At 41.4% G+C, this 16,526-nt stretch overlaps 1 protein-coding gene across 2 annotated transcripts in view; it reads left to right on the top strand.

The window, feature by feature from the left end:
* Window positions 1-15,984, top strand: part of vta1 (vesicle (multivesicular body) trafficking 1) — a 64,840-nt gene extending 48,856 nt beyond the window's left edge. Inside the window, exons 6-8 of one of the 2 annotated variants that reach the window (XM_083933748.1) lie at window positions 4,615-4,866; window positions 7,699-7,770; window positions 14,528-15,984. In XM_083933748.1, the coding sequence (XP_083789874.1) occupies window positions 4,615-4,866; window positions 7,699-7,770; window positions 14,528-14,673 (470 nt within the window). In that variant the 3' untranslated portion in view covers window positions 14,674-15,984. Of the gene's footprint in view, window positions 1-4,614; window positions 4,867-7,695; window positions 7,771-14,527 lie in introns of both variants that reach the window. The other variant, XM_083933747.1, reaches the window with a different exon arrangement.
* The last annotated feature ends 542 nt before the right edge of the window (window positions 15,985-16,526 follow it).

Genomic DNA, 16,526 nt, shown 5'->3' with positions numbered 1-16,526 from the left:
CTGTCGACTCAGACGCACTACACTTTTGTCTACCAGCGCCCCCCTCCCACCTTAAAGTGAAATACCAGCGTAAAATCTTCCCAGGGTCTTTTACGGCAAATGCACTCATCAATTAAGCCATTGAGACAATTTTTTTCATTTAACAACTATTAAAAGTAGTCGCTAACAGCCGGATGTGGCTAACAGTGATTAGCTTGGGGCAGTACAGTGAATGCATGAAAACGTCTTTTTTAACCACTAATACTGATGAAAATAACAGACCTCTGCAGCAGCATGAGAAGAGTCCTTACACAGAAAACAAAGCCCCAATGGGCTCCTTCCTTTGGGATTGACTTTGGTAATCCACTTGAATGTACTTTACTATGAGAGGAGCTGGTACAGGAGCCAGTAGGTAAGTCTTTAAAACACTTTTTTAATGAACTCTGGGTTCACTAACTACGTTGTTGGTGCTTTGTTTTCGGTGTAGAGACTCTTCTCATGCTACTGCAGAGGTTTGCTGTTATTTTCAGCAGTATTAGTGGTTAAAAAAGACATTTGAATGCCTTCACAGTACTACCCAAGGCTAATCAGTGTTAGCTGCATTCGGCTGTTAGCGTTGGTAGTTATTATGTGAAAAAAATTGTCTCGGTGGCTTACTTGATGAGTGCATTTGCCAAAAAAGACCCTGGGATGATTTTAATCTTTGTGGTGTGGAGTTTATCTTCATGTGTGTATTTATGTTGAAATCTAACATAAAGATGTTTTCACCTCGTGGTGCGGCACAGTGAATGTTGCCCAATCATGAGCCAAACTACTCTGCTGATGTAAAGAGTAAAACTGCTCGTCCACATGGCAACTGGATGACAGACTGAAAGAACAACTATCCAAAGCTCAGAAACCATTATCAAAAGAGCCCTTTGGCAAGACACTAAGCCACTAATTGTCCCAGCGGAGCGTCTCTGTGCGCTGTGAATCATCCTGCTGTAAACAAGGGTGTCTTCTTCAGGATGGCAGGAAGCAGACGATTTCAGTCCAAACTGGCCTCAGTGTCTGCTTCTCCCCTCCGTTCAGCCGACACTTTGGGCATTACAGCGACCAGATGAGATTTTTAGAACCCAAGGAAAAACTCCAAATGATGGTTTTTATTGGCAGAGTGGTTGTTACACCAACGGAGCAGCCAAACCAGCATTCAGGAGCTGGCTGTTTCCCTTTCTTATCAGGAAGAGATGCTCCAGTTGGGCTCAGGCGTTGGCTCGGTGTATATGATGGTGTTTGTGTAATAAAAAAAGATAAAAGTATGACAGTGCTGTGTTTAATATGCTCTTATCCTCCTGAGACAGGGCCTGCTGGTCTTTAATGAGCGGTTTAATACGTTGGTAATAAGCGCCTTCTTCATTCATTCTCGCAGGACGCCACAGTAACACTTGCCAAGTTCTCATTGGCAGCCATTTTTTGGCCTTCAGTGACAACCACTTTTTAACATAAAAAATCAAATTGGACAGCGACGAGCAACACGTGCACCCAAAGTAAACACTTTTTAATACTTATTGCATTAGTGGTTTTTGAATATTCCTGTCAGACCCGTAACCAGACAAAGCTGCATTTGGGTTGGTTTGGGCCGGCATCTGTTTTCAAGACGATGGTGAGTGCAGATGACGTTGTTTTGAAACATCACAAACAAATGTCCAAATCGATCCAACTGACCTGTAATACCTTGATACCGTCCAAACCTAGTCCTGCTTCAGATCTACATATGACCCATTGCAAATGAGGTGGTTATGTCTCGCCGATGGCACGGTACTGTACGGCTTATTCTTTTTTGGTTTTCCATTCGTCAAAAGTTGTGAGCTGATACTCAAGTGGAGTTTTAAATTAAAAAAGAACGGGGAACATGTATTGCAAAGATTTTTATAGGACATGAAATGTGTTGTCAAATCAGCAGACGTTGTGACTCAAATACTTTTATCATGTTTAAAACTACAAAAACAGAAAACACACGAGTTGCAGAGATGAGACAACCTTTGACCTCTTCAACATGGCGGAGAGCAACACAAGAGTCTACTTTATTACAACACTGTTTTTGAGCTGGTGGGGAAGATTATGTGCTTCAGATTAGTGTAGAACAAGCACATGTAGCTAAAACAGAAATATTATCCATGTCTTTTAGTCTAATCTTCTATTCATGATAAATAAAAAATACAGTATATTATTTACAGTTTGTGTTTTGATAAATCCTCTTCTTTCTGTAGCTGATGAATTAGGCAGTTGAATCAGCTACTGCCGCCATGTTTCATTTAACTACGACAACAAACGCACCTGAACACAACGCACTGGTAATTTCCAGTTCACAAGTGGAAGAGACCATTGCACGTGAAGGCAGCATTTGCAAGGTGTCGGACTATTCCAGAAAGAATGGATCGCCGTCCGGCGAGGTAAATGTTAAAGCGCAAACACGGCCGTAAAGTTTTAATTTCAATAAAAAATATTGCGTTTGTACGCAGAACAAACGGAGAGAAACGGAGAAGTGAAACTTCAAAAACTTCAAAATAATACATCTGTCTTGAATATATAAAAACAATAGACAAAAAAGAGAAGAATACAATAAATAAAGTAATAATAAAAAGAGAAAAAAAAACAAAGACCAACATCAGGCAATTTTAACTTTCTTTTTCTTAAAATTAATCGAATGTCAAAATAGGTGATTCATTGATTGTGTCATTTATTGTTTCAGGATGTTTTTTTCTAATTCAATAAATAAATAATTATGAAATAACCACACAAATGGTATTAAATTATGGAGGTAAATCTGTTATCAGATTTTAGAATGAAAAATTTGCACTGAATTTTTATGCATTGATATTATATATCTGAATGTTTTGACTCTGAATTGAACCCTTTATTTTTCAACGTTCATAAATTCAATGTTAAAGCATTAAAAGCTAAAAAATTGAAGGTCAAAAATTTGACGTTTCATTTTTGATGTTGAATTTTCAACATTGAATTGTATACATTGTATTTTGCATCTGAATTTGATATATTGACATTTTTTTAATGTTAAATTTCTTAATATTTAGTTTTCTTAACCTTGAACGCTTTAACGTTGACTTTCTGAACATTGAAAAAAAAAGGGTTAAATTCTTAATGGCTTTTTTATTTCAAAATCTGATGACACAGATTTACTCCCATATTAAATGATGTTTGGATGTCAGTGATGTTGGAAGCAAATGCTGGAGGATCTGACACCAGTTTGTGATTGAACATCTGTGAATATGATTGAGTCTGGAGAATCATTTCACCTGAACTCATCTCTGAGTCTGCTGATTGTCAGTTTGATTGAAACCAGATGAGACAGAGACCTTTTAACTCTTGTGCAGCACAGACGTCTCATTTTCTTTTCTCTGAGACTTTCTGTGACTGTGTGAGCTAAAGTTAGATGAATTCATGAGCAGGGAGAGCTTCAGGACAAACACGTCACATTTTCTCCTGTGAGGATTCAGGTTTCTGAGAGACTTCAGTATCCCGGACTAATGTGAGAAACATTATCCGTGTTTATTGAGATTAAAACGACTGACAGGCAGCTAAAGAATGACATCAACGCATGTACATTTCGGATAGAAGCTTTTGTTTATATTATTTTACAAATTTAATCAGTCTTGTTGATAGACTCGAGTGCATAAGGGCCCATTCCCGCCTTACGGTAAATACAGATACGGACCCTTTTGTCCGGTCCCGGAGGTCGTCTCATCCGTCAGTGGGTCCGTCGCCTCTGAGCTTACAAATCCGGAGTACTCCGGATGGAACGGAGCAGTACCCCGGGATATCGAGGCGGCACTATAGAGTCAGTATAGAGTCAGTCCAACCATTCACGAAGAAGAGAGTAGTAAGCGGACATTTAAAAAGCAAATAATCGAAAGTAGCGGCAGACATCCTAAAGTATTGGAAGTGCCTTTCTTCATTCAACTCTGTCATCGCAAAACCAAAGAAAAAAAACTCTCCTTTAAGATGTCGGTTTTCATTGATTGGTCTCAAACTCCACTAGAACGGACGGACAAATTCCACCTTAAGAACTCTATATTCGAGTCCGGTGGGTTATAGACAGCCCATCAGACCCCTGACGCCCTAACCCTGCAGACCCCTAACGCGTCCACGGCTCCAAGAAAATGGCCAGGTCCGTTAGCAGCCTGTCAGTTCGACGACCCTCAAGGTTTTCTGAGACTCTGCAGACTTAACATAAAAAATAATCAAAGCAACATAAAAATCGACTCTAACCTGTTGATGACTCATTTCATTGAAGCTGCTCACAGGGAATTATTATTTTCCCCAGACATCATGACCGGAGAGATTTGAACGACATTGATTGAAGTTTGTCTTTCACACATGTAACAGGAGAGAGTTTGTGTCTGACATGTTCTCACTCACTCAACACTTTCTTCCTCTTATTCTGCTTCTATACTCGTTCACCTTCTGACTTCAATTTTCTCTCTTACAGCGGATGTTTTCCTGAACAAGCTGCCAACAGTTTACTTAGTTTTAACGAAGCGCTTTATGTCTTAAACAGTTGAATTTGTCTTTTTAAACTGACTAAACGGCTGAGAAGTGAACACTGTCCCCCAAATCTTCTTTTCTCTCTGACAGACGAGTACGGAGTTGAAGGTTTCTCAGGTCATGGAGTCTCTCAGGGGGGTTCCTTCAGAGGGGGGCCTCCTTCAGGGTCCTTTGATAACCAGAACCAGAGTTTGGATCCGGGTCCCGCCCCAGGGATCGGCTTTAGTCCCGGTCCAGGATCAGGGCCGTCGGGTCCTCCCCCCACCAACTTCAACAACATCCAGATCCCACCGGGGGCCCACGCTCCGGCCAACACTCCTGCAGAGCTGCCTCCTCCCTCAGGTGAGAAGCTCAGATCAGTGTCACCTGTGACGCTGATAAGAGGGTTCATGGTCCTCTCAGGATGAACTGTAAAGACTTTTTATCCAGCACCATCAGGATTTTTAATCTTAACTTAAATTTAAAGTGTAAGTCAGGTGAAAATGGACCCCCATGGTCTTTTTCGATGTGGAAATCCACCGATCTAATGAGCCATGTAGACAGAGAACCCAGAGTTTATTGAAAAAGTTTGATTTAAAAGACTTACCAACAGCCCAACTATCAGCTCCTCTCATAGTAAAGTCTGTAGAAGTGGATTATTGTTTTGTAACTTACATGTGCAACTCCTTTCACTTCCGTGTCAACACTTGATAGACATCGTCACAAACAGCACAGTAAGAATGCTTTTCCATGGAATCATAAACGCCTTGAATTGAACTCCAGTGCATTCACTAATCCACTTTTACGGACGACCTGTCAACATGGACCTACTGGTATGGCCCAGACTTGTAAAACAGTCTCTTTTAATAAATTCTGGGTTCACTAACTACGTTGTTGGTGCTTCCTGTTATGTGTAGGGACTCTTCTCATGCTACTGCAGAGGTTTGGTGTTATTTTGAGCAGCATTAGTGGTTAAAAAATGCAGTTTTGGATGTGTTCAATGCACCGCCCAGAGCTAATCAGTGTTAGCTCTTTGGGGCTGTTAGCATCTCTCTGGAATTCTCTGTACATGGTTGATCAACGAAAAAAGTAGTAAAAGTAGTAAAGGCCATTCAAGTTGATTACCAAACGAAATCCAAAAAAGAGGGGTCCATTGATATTTTATTCCAGCAAAACACGTACACTTTGTGGTTTGTGGCAGTTTGGTGAAATATAAGTAAATAATAGATGTAAAAGGCAACTTCTCTGCAGCACCGAAATTTCTCAGGGGGTGAGGACGTCTGATGAAGGGGCTACAGGCTGCGTTAGGAGCGAGAGAGCGAGAGAGCGAGAGAGAGAGGAGAGAGAGAGAGAGAGAGAGAGAGAGAGAGAGAGAGAGAGAGAGAGAGAGAGAGAGAGAGAGAGAGAGAGAGAGAGAGAGAGAGAGAGAGAGAGAGAGAGAGAGAGGAGAGAGAGAGAGAGAGAGAGAGAGAGAGAGAGAGAGAGAGAGAGAGAGAGAGAGAGAGAGAGAGAGAGAGAGAGGAGAGAGAGAGAGAGAGAGAGAGAGAGAGAGAGGACTTAAAAAATAAAATCATGGCAGGAATGCACCGACCACAGTGAGAAGAGTGGTGAAACATTAGACTTCCTGTCAGCTGTACACTTCAGGAAGAAAGAAGGATACATGAACAGAAAGTGTCATCACTAAGTGAAGCTCTTATTCAGATGAAATCAATTGTGTTCGGTCCACAGCGGCTCTTCAGTGATAAGAGCCAAACGGGTCAACGTCTTTACTGGAAAGAAGGGAGGGTCTGATAACTGTTACACAATAATAATGATCCCTTGTAATAAAGGAAAGGTGTTCCCAGCGTTATTCTCTTAGGGTTAATTATTTGAAGCTCAAGTACACACTCTACCAGCCTCCATCGTCTCTCCAGGAATCTCTCCTTCTCGCTAATTTCCCCTGATAACAGCGAGTATGTGGCAGCCTCACGCTCTTCTGGCTCTGCATTCAATAACACACACCTCCCCAAGAGGCTCACACACTTGAGCACTGTGTGCATCTATGTCCTCACAATTATAGAAAAATGACGATGTGAGGATCTTATCACTCCTCAGGTTTGACTGTCAGAAACAGTTGTCATAATCGAAGATATCGAGGCGTGCAAAGTGTGTTTGTGTGCACACAAGAGGGCCGAAGTGTGTGTGTGTGTGTGTCAGTGTGAAGAACACAGGGTTATGTAATGTGTGTGTGTGTGTGAGGAAGTCTTGTTTCTGTTCCCATGTGGAGGGACGGAGCTCAAGACAAAGTGAAATCAAGTCCTTTAGGGTCATTATAGATTACACAAGTTTCGACACAAAGAGCTGGCTACAAAAAACACACACACACACACACATTGTGCGGCTGGCATTTAATCTTGTGTTGTTGCGTTGAGAGGTGATTCAAGGAAAAGAGCGACAGAGGTTGACCTTGGTGCTCCTCCAGAGACCTGATGTGTTTCACTTTTGTTTAGTTTCTGCTTGTGTCGTGACTCCTTCTTAAATCCGATTATTTGAGGCTTTTATTTTGAAAAAAACATGTGGGAATGTATCAGATTTGACAGAAAAATGTGCGAGAAGCCAAGGCCGCAGATTTCTTTTTAACACTGGGGAGGCCGGATACACGGATTACTCAGAACTTCACCGTTTCAGTTTTTATTCTTCACTTCTTTTTCTTTCTGCTTTATAGCAGATTGTATAGAAGTCAATGAGTAAATGAGCCTAAACTCAAAATCTCACTTGATTTATTCCCTCAGTAAACATTTTCCTAATGAGTTTTTGGTCTCAGTCCCTAGTTTCAAGTCTTCTTCAATACAACATGATGTTCATTTAGTAAATTATGGTCCAATTTAGGGTCATATAGAAACAAAAACAAAACCGCAAAAAGTTCTAACAAACAAAGGATCAGTGTGAAGAGAAGTCACAGAAAAAAACAATTTTTTTTTCAACAGGAAGACAATCAATATTAATGTCATGTCAGTTATTATTTCATGCTTCAGCTGAAGTGAAATCATTTCAGTTTATCCAAATGAGTTTTTTACTGTTAACAGGAACATCATTGTTTTTATTATTGTTATTGTCATCGTTGTTGTTGTTGTTGTTGTTGTTGTTGTTGTTGTTGTTGTTGTTGTTGTTATTATTATTATGATCATTTGTCGTGTTTCTGTTGACCAACAGAAGCAGTGAAACCAGTGCCTGTTCCCAGATCAGTGCACACTGTGGACCCCACTCTGCTCAACGCCCAGCAGCAAGGTGAGATACACAATGATGCACGCACACACACACAGAGCACGCTTCTTCCTTTCCTCAGTCAGATTCTACACACACTAAATATACGGTCCTTTAAAATTGAGCTGCAGCTAACGATTATTTTTACAGACATTTACTCTGAATATTTGTAAATTAATTCAGCAGAAATGAACTCTGTCTGTAATCATAGACCATGTTTTTAGGAGTTTTTTGATGTTTCTACAAAAACCAAGAATTTCACTCACAACTTAGCGGTAATTTCTTTTTAAAAAAAATGTTTTAAAAAGAGACACCCAGGAAGATACAATCCTATTCATCTCATTTCCATATATTTTGTATAACCCTTATTTTGAAAACCAGACGTAGTGGCAGGTGTTTCTTTCTGTGTAAAACTGTTCAGTAATTCAGTGTGACATGAATACAGAATACAGTCTGTTCACATGTAGAATGGGTTTGAATTGACTTCACACTGACTTTAATTCAGCTGAAGAACTCAGCAGCACTTTGACTTCCTCTGAAGTCCTTCAGTTCTGCCTGTTTCTGTGGAGACGTCAGCGTTTTCATGCACTTTATCCATTTGTTTTTTTGGGGTGTTTATTTGGTGGAAAAGACATGTCCAGTCCGTCCATTTTGAAGCTTTTTCCGAGGACACCTGGTGTCTCTGATGTTTTCAAAGTGTGTCAAAAGGACGGAGAGAGAAATGAGGACGAGTTGAAAATGAAAATGTGTTTTACTGTCGGGGTTCGATGGTATTCAATCAAATCCAATTGCTTTTGAATGCGTTAAACACTCCTAACAATGTAAAAAAAACAAACTAAAATCTGTATTAATTGTCGCCCTAGTTGCATCATCATGGTAACGGAGTATGTAGGATTTTTATGAGCATCCGGGGAAAAGGGTTTTATTGTAGGTGCACACACAGAGTCCACACATGATGTGCCTCCGCTACACATACTCTGCAGCGGCCCGCAGACCCTCAGCCAGCATACACCCCGGCATCAGGGGTCTGATCCCGGACCGCCCACAGTCCCGCTCCCTGTTTGCTGCCGTTACAGGACGGTGGCTGACCTTAGGTCGTTCTTCGGGCCTCCGCTGCAGAATGTAGAACAGAAGAACAGCACGTGTGGACTCTGCAGGTTCATTTGTTCATCACCGTTGGCTGTAGGTGAGCTTCAGAGAGGCGAGGGACTCTGGAGAAAAAACTTCATATCATCCTGAGTCCTTTACAGAGAAGTCAGTCCACAGGCTGTTAGAGACAACAGGAAGTCCTGAAGGTGATGGTTGACGTTTTAACCCCACACTCTGTAAAGGACATGAACAATCACATCTGTAGAGGAGGTGAAACAGTTGATCCTCCACAGTGATCCTGAGAAAAGAAGCAGGCCGATAACGTGGCTGCACATCAGGAGCGTTCCCAGAAACAGTCCTGTCTCTCTCTGCTTCTGAACACCAGAAGAACCACAGAGTTACACCGCAGGAGATGGTGGTGATGGTGATGGTCGCCCTCCGATTGGCCCCTGCCAGTCATCTGTCTGCTATCTAACCTATCATTAAGACCGCACCATAGCCCGCTTCGCCGCGGTCTAGACTGTCATTAGCTGCTCGTGGTTGTCAGCCGCAGAGAGAAAGAGACATGCTGAGAAACCAAGAGGTGCAGAGCTGACAGTGCCACAGTGTTTACCACTGTTACTGATACTTTCTCTCTGCAAGGATGCATGTGATATTTATTTTATTTCATCTTGCTGCAGCGATTGTATCCCTGTCTAAACTGTTTGGCTAAACTGTTTGTCTTGCACAAGCCCGCGCTGAAAGGCCCAAAGAGAGAAAGAGCTGAGATCTGTGTGGAAACATTTATTTTCCTATAAAGATTAATATGCAGGCTCAGCAGAAATAGGTGAAATGAATAATTCAAAGTCTTTTGATTCGGGCCGATCTGCCAAGTCACTGAGAGGAGAAGCACTTTTGTCTTCACAGGGTGAGTCCGGGCATGGCCGATAAACCCGGGCAATTACACTTGTGTTCAAATGAAAATGAGAAGAAACACATTAAGCCTCAGTCCGCACGGATAAACCAAGAAAAATGTTGCATGCGGTGCTCCATTAAAACACATCAAACAGCCTAAAAAGAAAGAGGCCAATGACGCAGGACGCATGTGGATGTCCGTTCTGCATTTTCTATTCATCAAACTTTTTAATTCACTCAGTCAGCAACTGTCTCTTTTTGGTTTTCTGCTCTTCTCGTCCACACAATACGACAGAAAGGACTCCAGCAAAGTATAAAAACACTTTTGATCAATAGTTTTAATAGTTTTCAAGTATTTTTTACAGAAATCACATAATCACATCATAGCACGAGTTGTTTTGAAAACAAGATAGCATCACACCAAAGGGGTGTAAAGAATGAAATGTTTGAAGAAAGTAAATTCTCACAATGGTCAAGTATGTCCCTCTATAATGAAACTATCTAGAAGAAATAAAGTTAAAGACAAACATTAAGTCATTTATCGACACATAAAGGTCCTTAAAGAGTTTTCTTCCTGTACTCTAACACAACACACACGCCTACATCCTGTTGTCTTTGCCACCGTCCTGTCGTCTTTGCCTACGTCCTGTCGTCTTTGCCTACGTCCTGTCGACTTTGCCTACGTCCTGTCGCCTTTGCCTACATTCTGTCGTCTTTGCCTACGTCCTGTCGCCTTTGCCTACGTCCTGTCGACTTTGCCTACGTCATGTCGCCTTTGCCTACATTCTGTCGTCTTTGCCTACGTCCTGTCGCCTTTGCCTACATTCTGTCGTCTTTGCCTACGTCCTGTCATCTTTGCCTACGTCCTGTCGACTTTGCCTACGTCCTGTCGCCTTTGCCTACATTCTGTCGTCTTTGCCTACGTCCTGTCGTCTTTGCCTACGACTTGTCTTTGTCTACGTCCTGTCGCCTTTGCCTACATTCTGTCGTCTTTGCCTACGTCCTGTCGTCTTTGCCTACGACTTGTCTTTGTCTACGTCCTGCCGTCTTTGCCTATGTCCTGTCGTCTTTGCCTACGTCTTGTCGTCTTTGTCTACGTTCTGTCGTCTTTGCCTACGTCTTGTCTTTTTTGCCTGCATCTTGTCGTCTTCAAATACGTCCTGTCGTTTGTCTACACGTCCTTTCGTCAAGTGCAAAAACGAGTTTATTGAATAGTGAGTGTTGTATTGGTTACAAATATGGAGTTAACCACAGCTGGAAGGTGCTGGATAAGACTGCAAATTCACCTGGAAATGCTTGAAAGGTGCTTGACTTGGGAGAAGGTGGCGAAACGCTGTATTTTAGCATCTGCAGGAACACTATATTTTAGCATCTAAGCTAACCTCATCGTTGTTGTGAACAAGTGGTCACCATTCTTGTCGTCGCCCCCTTCAGCTGCCAGTAGCTCGTCACAGGACGCATAAGCACAGACGCATTACTTGGATCCTAATGTTGGGTTATTAAGTATTCAGCTTTGGTGCAAAGGTAAATAAAACTGGAGATCTTTGATTGAATATAATTGGTTTAAGGCTCGTCTGGCATAAGTAGCAGTTTAAAGACAAACTAACCACTCATTTTTTTAATTGTTGATTATTTTTACAATTCTTTGTGATTGACTGTTGTTTAGTTGATTAAGAATTAGAAACGCTGATTACAGTTACTGAGATCTGTTTTGTGACTCTTCAGATCATTTTTAATCATTAGTACCTTATTCTTTAATGGCCTCCTTCTCCAAAGCTGCTGCAGTTTCTGGCTGTATTCCAACTCCTAAATGACTTTTCATTTTTCCACTATTTCCCTTTCCTCCCCCTCCTCCTCCTCCTCCTCTCTACATCTTCCCATCTCTGGGAGGATGCAGTCAGCATATTTTCTTTTTGGAGGAGAGGAGGAATCAGCCAGGGGATTAGGAGCTTATGGTGCAGCATTATTCAATCATTTTCCTCCTGTTCTTCTCCGGGACATTTTAAAGAGCAGAGGAGCATGTTTTATGAGCGTTCCTTAGCCAAGAGAGACATTATCTGTAGGACCGTTCCTTCGGTCTGCACAGCCTCTCAAATTGGGGTCCAAGGACCTGCAGAGGTCTTTTATAGGGTCCCACCATGTTAACATTAAACACAAGAATAACTGGTGTTGTTATTTTTTCATGTGCTCGACATTTACTCGTTAAGAGAAGAGTTGGCCGTTGAGTTTCTAGCACTGAATATTCATGCATTGAAATTATGTATCAGAAGGTTTTAACTCTTTATTTTACAATGTTCATAAATTGAACATAAAAGAATTCAAGGTCAGAAATATCAAGGTTGAATAATTGAATGTTAAAAAAATTATACATTAAAAAATTGAATGTTAAAAAAATTAAATGTTGAAAAATTGAATGTTAAAAAATTATACAATAAAAAATTCAACCTTAAAAAATTAAATGTTAAAAAATTCAATGTTAAAAAAATTCAACCTTAAAAATTTCAATATATCAGATTCAGATGCATAATACAACGTGTTAAAATTCAACATTAAAAAATTCAATGTTTATTTTTTAAAAACATTCAGAAACATAATTTCAGTAAGTAAATATTCAGTGATTATTTTTCATTTTCAAAATCTAATGACACGTTTTACTTCCATGGTGGATCTTTAGATTTATCCTCTCTGCAGCTCAGAGGCAACGCCACGTTTTTGTAAGTCTTCAACAGTGGACAAACACGCCGTCCCAGCGGAGGTCAGAGGGAGGGTTTGAGGAGCGGCTGCAGGGGGGTCCTGGCACATTATTCTTCAGTGAGATTCTGTGACTCTGTGCCGTCAGTCGTTTGGACAGATCTGACCTGCAGCTGCATGAATTCATGTGTTTGATATGGAGAGTGTGTCTCCTGTGCTGTTTGCGGAGCCCGGTGTTGGAGGAATGGTTCGAGTTAAAGACAGTCCTCAGGGGAAGGGAAGAGAAGGAGAGGCAGTAGGATAAAGAGAAAGATAAATGGGCATCCATGTTCAGACACATAAGGACCAGAGAACCCAGGAAAGAGTTTACATCAATGATAATAAATTGTATCTTGTATTTATCAGTTTCTGCGTGTACATCTCTCCCTGAAACACTTTTATTCATCCAGACTCCAGCTAGAACCTTTTTTATTTTGTTACCAACTTTGCGCGTTCAACAACACGACCACAGACACGGTACTAAAGCAGCTGCTGTGTGAAAAGAATAAACTGAACTAGGGAAGACACGAACAGCGAAGGAAGAGAAGGATCAGAGCTACGCTATATGTCCAAAAGTAGGTGGACACCAGGTCAGGAAATATTATAGATGGATCTTTGAGGGGCTCTACGAAGGGGTTTCTGGGTCCGGGGTTCTTTTAGCTCACACTGGAGTCCTGGATGAAATCTGTAGCGTCACACCCTGTGTAACATGCAGCCCCTCCAGAGACTCTGAGGGCGGAGGCTGCGAGTGTCACGAGCTGCAGGAAAAGGTTGTTTCTGGGATTCTGGGATTCAACCGATTATGAAACAAATCTCTGAGTTTATTTTAAACTCACTTTAATGTTTTGGGAGAAATGTTGAGAAAGAGCTCAACTTTATTCAATTATGTGTGTTTTTAAGATTTCAGATGTAAATCTGAAGTGTCTTTAAGGAGAGAGATGAGCTCACAGGGAGGGTCTTTATTAAACACTGACACACACACACACACACACACACACACTTCCTTTTAAACACTTCAAGATACCGACAATCCTGAGTGCCGACAGGTGGACCCTCAGATTTTTCTGGTTTATGTTGTTTTAAAGAGAATATTTAAAGACGTCACTTTGAGCTCCAGCAACTTTTTTTTTAAAGATTATTTTTTGGGCAGTTTTCAAGCCTTTGTTAGATAGGACAGACAGGAAATGGGGTGGGGGGGGGGGGGTGAGAGACATGCTGCAAAGGGCCACAGGTCTGAGTCGAACCCGCGGCCGCTGCCTCGAGGACCTTCAGCCTCTTTACATGGGGCAACTGCTCTAACCACTGTACCACTGACCCCGAGCTCCAGCAACTTTTAATGATATAATAATTTATTATAATTTTCCCACTATTTTTTGACGTTTGATTGAACCAGTAAGAGATTTGTAAGTAAGTTGTAACCCTTTCAGTTTTTCGCACTTGAGGAAAGAACTTATTACTTATTTTTAGTACGACTTTGACTTCTCCTCCTGCCTGCATGCGACAAAAGAGAAAGATGTTTTTGGAAGTCACTGCTTCATAATAAATTGATTTTAAATACCAAAACAACGTGGTTTTGATTGTGAAGATTTTATAGGAAATGAAATGTTTTTTAACAGTTTTACCACTCCTCCTCAGGCTCTAAGAACAGGACATCCGTAGAAATATCCACATATTTCTGAATTCAGGTACATTGATATTAAACTAAAATAAGTTTATCGTCCAGCGGTGACCTCCGTGTCGACAACGCTGCCCTTTTCCAGACACACAGAGCTGCAGAGCAGGAACGTCGGAAAACAAAAACACACCGACAGAAAGAAACTTTTATCCTGTTTAAAACACACCGATCTGCAGCCCCGAATGAAGAAAGAGTGTGTCGGAGGAAGATTAACTGACGTGTTTCTGGGGTTTGAGGGTTAGGGTTACTTGTTGCTGCAGACGCTCGCAGCCCCGATGAATCTGTGATCCAGAGTGATTTCTGCTCACGGTTGACATGAACTGATATCTGACTCCCTTTTGTTATCTTCCAATCTTTTCCCTTCCTTCCTCTCTCCTCCCTTCATCCATCCAGGCGACGTTCATCTCTCGGCGGAGGACTTCACCAAGGCCCAGAAGTACTGCAAGTACGCCGGCAGCGCCCTGCAGTACGAGGACGTCAGCACGGCCGTCCAGAACCTCCAGAAAGCCCTGAAGCTCCTCACCACCGGCAAAGAATGAAGCCTTTGTCCTCCTCCTCCGATGTGATCCCTCTCTCCCTCCTTTCTTCCATCCCCCTTCTTTTCTCCCCAGTAGCGCCGCTCTATCCGTCACTGATCTGGCCAACAGCGAGCTGAGGACGCAGGCATGAACACACACACACACACTGAGGACGGCCTGTGAGAGAGCCGTTGAGCTCGGCGTCAGAGGAGGACATGATGGAAATCAGTGCGCAACAATGGCTGCATGTGTCTGACACTGTGACTGACTGACTGCAGAACACACCGACTCTTTGACCCGATATTAATAATTACAGCCCAAAGATCAAAGCCCCATTATTGCCCACTATTTGTTTATTACACATCCATCAACATTGTCACATACAGTCCATTAAAATCATTGTATGACTCTTGAGTTTTACCTTCTTTTGCACGATCTTCTGTACTGTGGCTTTACATGAAAACTGAACATTGAAATGAAACCCATTAACAGTCAAGGGTGACTGTTAGCTTAGCATAAAGATTGGAAGCAGGGGGGAAAGCTAGCTTAGCTTAGCATAAAAATGGAAGCAGGGGGAAACGGCTAGTGCTTAGCTTAGCATAAACATTGGAAGTAAGAGGAAACAGCTAGCTTAGCTTAGTATAAAAACTAGAGGTGAGGAAAACAATCTTCCAGTCTTTGTGCTAAGCTAGGCTAATTATAATTGTTAGGGATGCACCAGTTTATCAGCTGAATATTTGATGTGATGACTGTTAATAATATGATAAACACCGTCTGCAGAGTCCGGTGTTTATCAGCTGCTGCATCAATTTTGCTATTTTATAACAAAGATTTCTTTGTTTCCAAGACCAAAAAGGTAAATAGAAAACAAAAATAATTTGTATCGGCCCAGAATTGGTGCATCTCTACTAATTGTCCAGATATGAGTTTGAGCCTGATTCTGATGAATGCATGACCTCTTCTTGGTTAGCTGACATGCTAACAACACTAATGAGGACGCTGACGGGCAGCTGACAGCCGTGAATATGCATCAGAGTGTTTGATCGTCACAGTTTGTCATATTTAATCGTAAATGTTTTCAGTTTGAAACATAAAACTATGTTTGGAGGGAAATGAAAGTTTACAATGCATCAATCAGTGAGAAAATGAAACTGTTGGTTCTGTTTCTTCATCAATTTTTTCTGTTGATTATTTCTGAGAGCGGGCGGCCATCTTTTTTTATCTTTCTCTTTGATATTTAACAGTGAAGTTTCTCTGAACTTGTTCCAGTTTGGACTTTTTCACAAAGCTCTTGTCAGAATCACTTTGAATAAAATATTTGATGACGGTGAACTGACTCTGTGTTTGGATCTTTTTTACATTTAGTGCTTTAAACTCGTCCTTTAAAAAACAAGCGGAGACTCTAGAAACAACATTAACTCACAGACATGACCACGAAACTTTCCCAGTTCATTACTGTTGGCAGGAAATTGAGCACCAGTTTTGTTTTTTTACCTTCTGCGCTCCGACTGCAGTCTTCTGTCATAAAACTTTATTTAGTGAGAGTCTGCCAGGGACACGATGTTTCCTCTTTCTTATTACGCAATCATGTTCTCTGCTCAATATTCCTTCTCTCCATCTCTGCTCCCTCTAAATGTTTTTAGAGTGGAGACTGAAGCGGTTTCTGCATTCTCCTTTTCTTTCCTCGAGGAAGAGACGCCAGGAGTTGATCTGATACGGATACATGAGCTACGATACGATTCAGGGAACATTTAGATATCTAATGATTCGACTCATCTGATCCAACAATAAAATGGATAAAACATTGACGCAAAATTTGCTAAATGACTAAAAAGGATGCAAAATAACTAAAAAGAAATTTACACTAACTCAAA

Source organism: Echiichthys vipera, assembly GCF_963691815.1.
Source record: "Echiichthys vipera genome assembly, chromosome: 19".
Taxonomy (NCBI): domain Eukaryota; kingdom Metazoa; phylum Chordata; class Actinopteri; order Perciformes; family Trachinidae; genus Echiichthys; species Echiichthys vipera.
The sequence above is the reverse complement of the archived record's forward strand: the minus strand, read 5'-3'. Positions and strand labels throughout refer to the sequence as shown.